Source organism: Pecten maximus, chromosome 3, assembly GCF_902652985.1.
Source record: "Pecten maximus chromosome 3, xPecMax1.1, whole genome shotgun sequence".
In the NCBI taxonomy this organism is placed as follows: domain Eukaryota; kingdom Metazoa; phylum Mollusca; class Bivalvia; order Pectinida; family Pectinidae; genus Pecten; species Pecten maximus.
In genome coordinates this window covers 37,989,264-37,999,524 of record NC_047017.1, presented here as the reverse complement: position 1 = coordinate 37,999,524, position 10,261 = coordinate 37,989,264, and the positions used below count along the sequence as shown (strand labels likewise).

Sequence of the window (10,261 nt, the reverse complement as noted above, 5' to 3'; positions counted from 1 at the left end):
TTGTCAACATTCCGGTTATTACGTCTACAGTTCCGTTGGTAACATTCGGTTATTATGCCTATAGTCCAATTGTCAACATTCTGGTTATTAGGCCTATAATCCCATTGTAAACATTCCGGATATTATGCCTACAATCCCATTGTCAGCATTCCGGTTATTATGCCTACAGTCCCATTGTCAACATTCCGGTTATTACGTCTACATGTAGTTCCATTTTCAATGTTCCTGTTAATATGTATATATGTCAGCAGTCCCATTGTCAATGTTCCTGTTAATATGTCAGCAGTCCAATTGTCAACATTCTGGTTTTTACGTCTACAGTCTCATTGTCAACATTCCGGTTATTACGTCTACAGTCCGATTGTCAACATTTCGGTTATTTCGTCTATACAGTCCCATTGTCAGCATTCCGGATATTATGCCTACAGTCTCATTGTCAACATTCTGGTTTTTACGTCTACACCCGCATTGTCAACATTCCGGTTATTACGTCAACACTCCTATTGTCATTCCGGTTATTACGTTATACATTTCCATTGTCAACATTCCGGTTATTATGCCTACAGTCCCATTGTCAACATTCCAGTTATTACGTATATAGTCCCATTGTCAACATTCCGATTAGCAATCCAAAAATCGGGTAAAAAATATATATTTTTGTTTACATTGAACACGTGTTTGGGTTAAAAATAGACAATAATTTTCAGCCAATCACAAAACGCCTGGGCTACAAGTGCGAGCCTCGAACATGGATGCCGCCGTGTTTAAAACATAAGTCGTCGGCGTCTAAAATCTAAAATATCCACCATAATTTATTGACGCTCGACACTAGGAAGAATTAGCATCGTGTTGGAACCATCCAAAAGCTAAATACACATGAACATGGCTTGTGCACCTGTGCTAAGGCGGTCATGGAGCATATATGCGTCTCTACGGTGCAAGGTGCCCTCCACTCTAAGGTCGCATTTAGTTAATACATCGCGCAGTTTGAGTGTTGAGCGACAGGAAAATATCATGACCGTATTTGACAGAAAAGCAAAACGAATTCAAAAGGATCGGACAACGCTTTTACCCGATTATGAAGTTTACGATTATATGAAAGAAGAGGTAAATCGTCATTAATTTTATGCACCCGTGCACAGGAAAGAAATAATGTCTACATTTTCAGCTTACCTGGTTAGAAGGACTGGGGAGCTTATGCCATGATTCGACATCCATCTTTCATCAACTTTTGTTTAAATTGATACAAGTCATGAACAACTGAATTGATTTAGTCGAAATTTGGTCAGAAGTAACCTGGGGGGGGGGGGGGGGGGGGGGGGGGGATTTTTTGCATAAATGTTGACTGGACTCCATGCGACAGGGGATGATTGGGGTCGAATCGTAGGAATTGAGGAAAGTTCTTTAAGTGGCTATACTAGTGTTTTCCAATGATAACTGAAATATCAAGGTGTGTGATGCAACCCTTTTGGCTTCTTTTTTGTCTTTAAATTATTTTGGCTTTTTAAGTTCATTTTAACACCCTATTCAGCATTACCTACAACGTAAAAAGGTATGGGGTGTCACCTGCCTGACCATTAGGGGTTCCCCTGGTACTCCAGTTTCCTCCCACAGTATTTAGACCCTTAATTCACGTAGTTCCATCTCGGCCAACAAGTGTGTTTAATGTAAGTTGCTATAACTTGTTTCACAATTGTTGTAAATCAAATACATTTCACCTAATTAAAATAGGGATTTGAAATTACTGTTATTTTGTGGTTTGAAGTTTTTTTCTCTTGAAATACCTTTAAGCATTCTTCATACGGTACTTGTAGCATTTTATGTGTGTGTCATGATCAACAGTACTAGTAGATCAATAAATTTGCTGACAATTTGTGAAATACTTTATAATTTAAATAACCAAATGGATAACCAATCTCCAATTTTTTCTTTTATTCTGTTTCAGGTAGGTTATAGGCTCTTTGACAGAATGTGTGATGTAAAAAGGTAAAGATTTCCATTATATCCTTAAACAACAGTATTGTAATTATGTTGGCATCTACATTTATACAATGAACAGGACCAAGTGTTTACCAACAAATTATACAGTGTATGAAAATCCCTTGGACAATTGGTCTACAGAAAATTGAAATCCCATGGCTCAAGTCATTTTTCCTTAGACCCATTTTGTAAACACATATTGTTGAAAGTAGCATAACTGTTTCACGCAAACGCTTGTATTGTTCAGTTCATACTCGTTCAAATGACCACAGACCACCTTTACTTTCGAACACTGTCAAATAGTTCTTTTTAACTTGTTTAATTAACACAAAAACATTATGTATTGCATGTGTCATTACTGTATAGTCACCAAGGGCCTGGAGGTTGAATGAAACTTCAAATAGGACCAGTTGAAAGGACCATTTGTAGTAAAATGTATTAATAACCATTTTTGTGTTTACAGAAAGTTTAAGCTGGCTATAGACCTTGGCTGTGGGAGGGGCTATGTATCCAGACACCTGTTGGCAGACATGGCGGAAAAGCTTTACATGTGCGACTCATCAGAGAAGTTATTGGTAGGTAACCATAGATAGATACTGCCATTATGATATCAGATACCTGGTGTTTTATGGAAGCAGCTCAGGCTGGCTAGGCTCATCTCCCAACCTTAATATCTTGCCCTCTTGACCTGACAATGTGAGGGAGCAGGATCACGATCGCAAGGGAGCAAGAACGTGATAGTGATGGAATGACATTGTAAGGTTGGCTAATTATATATATATATAATTTGCCTGAACTGTTTACCATAGTATTTAAGTACAGAGTTCGTCAAGATTACGTTGGGAGAGACAAACTAACCAAATAATTCTGACTTTATTGAGGAACTTTCCAAAGAAAAATTGATGGCATAATGAGTTCAGGTGTTTTACATTTCTTTGTGACATAACTAGTGATAAACTGAATAACTCACTTAATTTATTTACGGAAGGAAGTTACTTTTTTACAACTCACTGGAAATAAGTCGAGTAATATTCCAGATAAGTAATTAATGGGTAAGTGGAATAGCCAACACCAGTTTAACTCGCTCCTAGTCAACACAATGCTTCTAGAAATCAATATTTCTAAACAGTAAGGCTCAAGTGTGTTGTTGGCAGGAATCTTGCCCAACTTAGGTAACAATAAAGACATGATAGGTATGAAGAATGTCTTCTATGATTGTTCATATATTTTAATTAACACACAAAAAATGGTGTTGATGGCAATATTGTGAGTTACCAAATGGATGTATAAATATTATACCATTGTGATACAAGACTGGATAACTTTCTCTTTTAATTGTTCAATAGATGCCCAACCTTGTTCGATTCCACTATACTGTTTACTGATATACATTTTCTAATGTCATCAGTTACATGATACATGTTGCAGATTGTCAATTAGTTTTATTCTATAATTAGGCACAAGCACAAGTATCTCCAGAAGTTCCGACAACAAAGATGGTAGTGGATGAAGAGGCTCTCCCATTTGAGCCCGACTTAGCTGACATTGTATTTAGCTCACTAAGGTAAGACAATTGGAGTCCGACTCAGCTGACATACCCAGGTAGTATTAGCTCACTAAGGTAAGACAGTTGGAGTCTGACTCAGCTGACATACCCAGGTAATATTAGCTCACTAAGGTAAGACAGTTGGAGTCCGACTCAGCTGACATACCCAGATAATATTAAGCTCACTAAGGTAAGACAGTTGGAGTCCGACTCAGCTGACATACCCAGATAATATTTAGCTCACTAAGGTAAAACAGTTGGAGTCCGACTCAGCTGACATACCCAGGTAGTATTAGCTCACTAAGGTAAAACAGTTGGAGTCCGACTCAGCTGACATACCCAGGTAATATTTAGCTCACTAAGGTAAAACAGTTGGAGTCCGACTCAGCTGACATACCCAGCAAGTATTAGCTCACTAATGCAAGACCATAGGAGTCTGACTCTAACATTGCCAGGTCGTATTTAGTTCGCTAAGGTAAGGTCATGTAAGGTCATGTAGTAGTACAACCATAGTTACTACTCTGGTTTAGACTGCTTGCAATAACAAATGATAATCTGTAACATGATATTGTGGTGAACTTTCTTAGGGCCTGTCATTGTGATGAAGATAACATTCTGGCTCATTAATATGATATCAATTTGTTGGCTTGTAAGGAGGTTAAAAGTGACACCTGGCCAGAGTTGTCATAAGTTTTCAGGTAATATATTTGCCTGTTGTTGGTTTATAATTAGGTTGGAAGTGACACATTGGCAGACTTGTCATAAGATTTCAGGTGATGTATTTGCCTGTTATAAAGTCAGTTGTGAAACTTGATAGAAATAAGAAGTCTTAGTTGTGTCTTTACTGGGAATGTCAAAGGCGAATGCCATGTCATTTGTCTTCTAGTCCTTTACACATAACATGTAGTTGATATTAAGACACTGTATGGAGAACTGGTACCTGAACTGCTTTTATTATCTTTCAGTTTACATTGGGTCAATGATCTTCCTGGTTGCTTTAAACAGGTAAGTTATTTTTTTTTTTTTTTTTCATTAGTAATTATTTACATTTACACTGCAGCCCCACTATATAACTTAACCAAGCTCACTTGGAAGTTATGAGTCCATAACTTCCAAATCTTTATTATGACGTCATTAATATAGTGACGTCATAATTGTCACAACGGCGATAACGAAAGATGGCTGTTGAAGAGGCTGCTCCGTCTTTGACGACAATAATTTGTTCATTCATCGTCCGAGCAAAATTCCTGGATATAGTCTTTAAAAATCGTTGTCAAATGTAAATATAAGCATTGAACTGCTTTTAGTTGGAAGTTATGGGCTGATGAATGCCAGCTGGACAAAGGCAAATTCAACATGAAGCGCTAGCGCGCTTTATTAAATTTGCCTTTGTCCAGTTGGCATTCATCAGCCCATAACTTCCAACTGAAAGCAGTTCAATGCTTAATTAACTGTACAGCTGCTGTTTTGATAATATTGTCTAGAACATATTGATGAAGTGATACCCCGACTCATTAACTCACCGATTACCGTGAGTTAATTATGTTGCCCTGGTGTCACTTCACTGTCCCACCCTAAAAAATTTGGGTTACGTTTTTGAAAAGCTTATAAGTCCATAAGTATACATGTCACAATCTTCCATTTGGTGTATACATTCATTACAGGTCTAGGAGTGATGTTAAAAGAAAGTATTTTGTCAAGGTATTTTGTATTTTTTTCTCATATTTTACCATGTTTTGGACTTTTTTACATCAAATCTCACTTAAGTTTGTCTGTATTTTATCTCCTGCGCTCCTGTACACTTCATAATTGGGGCATACTGGTATATTACCTAGGTTAGGCTGTGTGTCATGTATCAAAATTAGGTTACTCTTCGCCTACAATTTGACCGTGTGAGCTATATCAAGGAAAATAAGTTTGTCCAGACTCTTCTCTCCTGGCACCATTCACTAGGTCACTGTGACCTACATTTTGACATTTTACCTACAAGAAAAAAAAATAATTTGTTGGGCCTGATCTCTTTGCACTTCTTGTCACTGGAACTTCTTATATGGGCGTGGGTTCAGTTGCATCAAACTTATGATATTGTTTACAAAATTTAGTGATCTGCCTTAATTCACATAAATTCCACCAAGGTGGTGGATCTGTCAAACATTCTTGGCAAGGGCCTATAATTTCACATTTGTTGGGGTACTGCAATTCAAAGAAATGTCTTGTCGTCACTTCACTTATAAACTTTTTTTGTTGTAAAAGGTCCACAGAACATTGAAGAATGATGGTGTTTTCCTTGGCTGTATGTATGGAGGAGACACAGTGTTTGAGCTCCGTGTTGCACTACAACTGGCCGAGACTGAGAGAGAAGGGGTGTGTATACATATTATGGGCTTCACAGTAAAATCATTGTTATGTTGAATGCGAGTTGTGACCTAGCTCACCAGGTTACAACAGTTGAATTTCAAGGTATGGTGTTGATGAACAGTTGTCAGTCAGATGAATACTTCTTTTTGATAAAATCAAGATTTATTCTAAAAATTGAGTAATGATTTCCTGTGCAATAATGTATTAAAATTAGATAACCCGTCATTGTTGTACTCCAAGTAGATGAAATTCTTCTAGATCTAACAAATTGTATGTCTGATTTACAGGGGTTTTCTCCTCACATTTCACCGTTTACGAGTGCACAGGACCTTGGTAATCTGCTGAACAGGGCTGGCTTCACCATGCTGACACTGGTTAGTCTACATTGGGGAGATTTCTGTTTAATTTCACTCAATGTACATCTCTCTGGTGTCACTACCCATGTAATACACTAGCTTGTCCAGTTTGGTCCCTGCCATAGAGAAGTATCATTTAAGAATAAGTCATTTAAGACAGTTTCAAGGTAAATACTTTCATATTGGTATCCTTAGGTATTGGTATCCTTAAGTCATGGTTCTTGTGACTTTGCAATAGTTTCAGATTAAATGATATAAAGTTTTTTGAATTGTTATTCATACTTTGCAAGTTTTAATTTGTACCATTATTTGTGTACAGTGTATGATACATCCCCATGTATCTGTTATTATTACAGTGGCATTTATTTTACAGGATACTGATGAGTTCACAATCAAGTACCCGTCTATGTTTGAGCTGATGATGGACCTGAAAGGTGAATACCTTACACCTGTTATGTTACACTACCTGTCTTTATACACACTAACATACGTTATGACCAGTTAGGTTTGGATCCATTTCTCTTGACTGTCAGTTACAATTCCTTGTAGTCTACAGTATTGATAAGTTAATTACTGTTAAGAGAAAAAACATAAACTAAATCTTTGTTTTAACAGTTTAAATGTCAACACCATAATGCATGTCATTTCTTTAGGTCAGAGCCATAGAAATCTTGTGTTCATTAGTTAATTGTTTCTATTTTATTTCCACATGACCTTTCTATATTAAATATATTATATATCCGTCCGAATATGAGATGATATATAGCAGTGTCTGTGTTTTGTTCATTAGTGCAAAATATGAATAACCTCACACGAGTCCCATTAAAGAAAGACAACTCCGTTAACGAAGTATGGGCAGGTGTGGGCAACCATTTTCATGACAGATCTAGTCCAACACCTCCGGATTTGTGTGTGGTGATCAGATGTTGTATGCCCTGTTAAAGTCTCAGGTGTGTCAAGGTCAAGGTTGTGGCGAGCAGTCAAAGGTCATATCTTTTTCTGGGCTGTTAATTCTAATTAGCATGTCTCGTACGGGTATGTTTGTTTTGTGACTTGTTGGGTGTATATTTTGTAATAGAATAAGGAGCAAACTTAAACTGAAAGGTTGTACATGTTTAAAGTAAGTTGGAACTTTCCTTGATTTTGTAGACATTGAGATTTTATATACATTTTCAGGTATGGGAGAAAACAACTGTTCATGGTCTCGCAGGCCGTCTCTACACAGAGACACAATGAAGGCTGCAGCAGCCATTTACCAAGGTAGGAATTCACATACTTATAATGTTACTGGTCACTACTGAATACTCTGACCAAGTAATTTTGATTACTTCCTGAATGAGACACAAATTTCTCTTACCCTGGACAATTCTTGTATGATGTAGCGTCAATAATGCAACGACATCACGGCAACAATACAATGATGTCACGTTTACAATTCGATCACATCATGTTGACTTTGTCTTCCATTGATGTAAGGTCAATTTTAGATACAAGGGTAAACAGGATAAGAGAAAAATATAATCATTCACCCCCTTGGGAGTGAGACGGGAATTTCAAAATTCTTCAGCTGCCAAACACCCGGCATATCTCATATTTGGCAGCTAAAGAATCTTCCCCTTGGGTGTAGGTGCCCTGTCTCACTCCCAAGAGGGTGAACAATTCTATTAATCCCAACTACTATTCATTATGCGATGTGTTTCAGATATGTATGGAGATGAAGAAGGTGTACCAGCTACATTTCAGGTTCTCAATTTCATAGGATGGAAACCAGATCCCTCACAGGTAATACTGCTAATTATGGTTAACATCCCTCATTGGTAATACTGCTAATTATGGTTAACCTCCCTCATAGGCAATACTACTAATTATGGTTAACCTCCCTCATAGGTAATACTGCTAATTATGGTTAACCTCCCTCATAGGTAATACTGCTAATTATGGTTAACAACCCTCACAGGTAATACTGCTAATTATGGTTAACCTCCCTCATAGGTAATACTGCTAATTATGGTTAACAACCCTCACAGGTAATACTGCTAATTATGGTTAACCTTCATCACAGGAAATACTGCTAATTATGGTTAACCTCCCTCACATGTAATACTGCTAATTATGGTTAACCTCCCTCACAGGTAATACTGCTAATTATGGTTAACCTTCCTCACAGATAATACTGCTAATTATGGTTAAATTCCATCATAGGTAATACTGCTAATTATGGTTAACCTTCATCACAGGTAATACTGCTAATTATGGTTAACCTCCCTCACAGATAATACTGCTAATTATGGTTAACATCCCTCATAGGTATTACTGCTAATTATGGTTAACTAGTTATGGTTAACTTTCATCACAGGTAATATTGCTAATTATGGTTAACCTTCATCACAGGTAATACTGCTAATTATGGTTAACCTCCTTCACAGTAAATACTGCTAATTATGGTTAACCTCCCTCAGAGATAATACTGCTAATTATGGTTAACAACCCTCACAGGTAATACTGCTAATTATGGTTAACCTTCATCACAGGTAATACTGCAAATTATGGTCAACCTCCCTCAGAGGTAATACTGCTAATTATGGTTAACCTCCCTCACAGTAAATACTGCTAATTATGGTTAACATCCCTCATAGGTAATACTGCTAATTATGGTTAACCTCCCTCACAGTAAATACTGCTAATTATGGTTAACCTCCCTCATAGGTAATACTGCTAATTATGGTTAACCTCCCTCACATGTAATACTGCTAATTATGGTTAACCTCCCTCATAGGTAATACTGCTAATTATGGTTAACCTCCCTCATAGGTAATACTGCTAATTATGGTTAACCTTCATCACAGGTAATACTGCTAATTATGTTTAACCTCCCTCATAGGTAATACTGCTAATTATGGTTAACCTTCATCACAGGTAATACTGCTAATTATGGTTAACCTCCCTCACATGTAATACTGCTAATTATGGTTAACCTCCCTCACATGTAATACTGCTAATTATGGTTAACCTCCCTCAAAGGTAATACTGCTAATTATGGTTAACCTCCCTCATAGGTAATACTGCTAGTTATGGCTAACCTTCATCACAGGTAATACTGCTAATTATGGTTAACCTCCCTCATAGGTAATACTGCTAATTATGGTTAACCTCCCTCATAGGTAATACTGCTAATTATGGTTAACCTCCCTCACATGTAATACTGCTAATTATGGTTAACCTCCCTCACAGGTAATACTGCTAATTATGGTTAACCTTCCCTCATAGGTAATACTGCTAATTATGGTTAACCTCCCTCATAGGTAATACTGCTAATTATGGTTAACCTCCCTCATAGGTAATACTGCTAATTATGGTTAACAACACTCAAAGGTAATACTGCTAATTATGGTTAACCTCCCTCACATGTAATACTACTAATTATGGTTAACCTCCCTCACATGTAATACTGCTAATTATGGTTAACCTCCCTCAAAGGTAATACTGCTAATTATGGTTAAATTCCATCATAGGTAATACTGCTAATTATGGTTAAATTCCATCATAGGTAATACTGCTAATTATGGTTAACCTCCATCATAGGTAATACTGCTAATTGGGCTCGCCCAAAACACTGACTGGTTTGGAGTTCACTTTTATGGGTGATGGCCCCTGTTCAACATACCTGGAGTCCTCCCGCTGGGTATATATTTTAGTGTAATATTCACCACATACAATAGCCCTTATTATGCTTTACATCCCTTACATGTAACACTGCTAATTATGTTTAATAGCCCTCACAGGTAATAGTATAATCCATTTCCTGTATATTTTCAGCCTAAAGCTGCAGAGAGAGGCAGTCAGGACTTTTCATTTAAGGATCTTGACAGACTGAGTGAGCTGACAAAGGACATTGAAAAATTTAAAGTTGATGCCAATGTGACAGATAATGATGATAAATCCTGATAAATTATTGGTTCATTAATAAACTGTTGATTTCTATTGTTTTCTCATTGATTTCTGAGTACGATTCACTTAGGCG

General features: G+C 37.1%; 1 protein-coding gene across 1 annotated transcript; it reads left to right on the top strand.

Annotated features, from left to right (window-relative positions):
- Positions 1-722: 722 nt before the first annotated feature.
- LOC117324100 (arginine-hydroxylase NDUFAF5, mitochondrial-like) lies at positions 723-10,221 on the top strand. The gene is made up of 11 exons (XM_033879758.1): positions 723-1,107; positions 1,946-1,986; positions 2,444-2,555; positions 3,438-3,544; positions 4,492-4,531; positions 5,780-5,890; positions 6,172-6,258; positions 6,614-6,674; positions 7,417-7,500; positions 7,943-8,022; positions 10,057-10,221. Exons 1-11 carry the CDS (start codon positions 877-879, stop codon positions 10,183-10,185), a joined length of 1,083 nt encoding a protein of 360 aa, XP_033735649.1. The 5' UTR covers positions 723-876; the 3' UTR covers positions 10,186-10,221.
- The last annotated feature ends 40 nt before the right edge of the window (positions 10,222-10,261 follow it).

Excerpts from the sequence above, each read along its gene's own strand:
- LOC117324100 (XM_033879758.1), top strand. The coding sequence starts at position 877 with ATGAACATGGCTTGTGCACCTGTGCTAAGGCGGTCATGGAGCATATAT. Across the intron at positions 1,987-2,443 it reads AGAATGTGTGATGTAAAAAG|AAAGTTTAAGCTGGCTATAG; the intron begins GTAAAGATTTCC and ends TTGTGTTTACAG. Across the intron at positions 4,532-5,779 it reads TTCCTGGTTGCTTTAAACAG|GTCCACAGAACATTGAAGAA; the intron begins GTAAGTTATTTT and ends TTGTTGTAAAAG.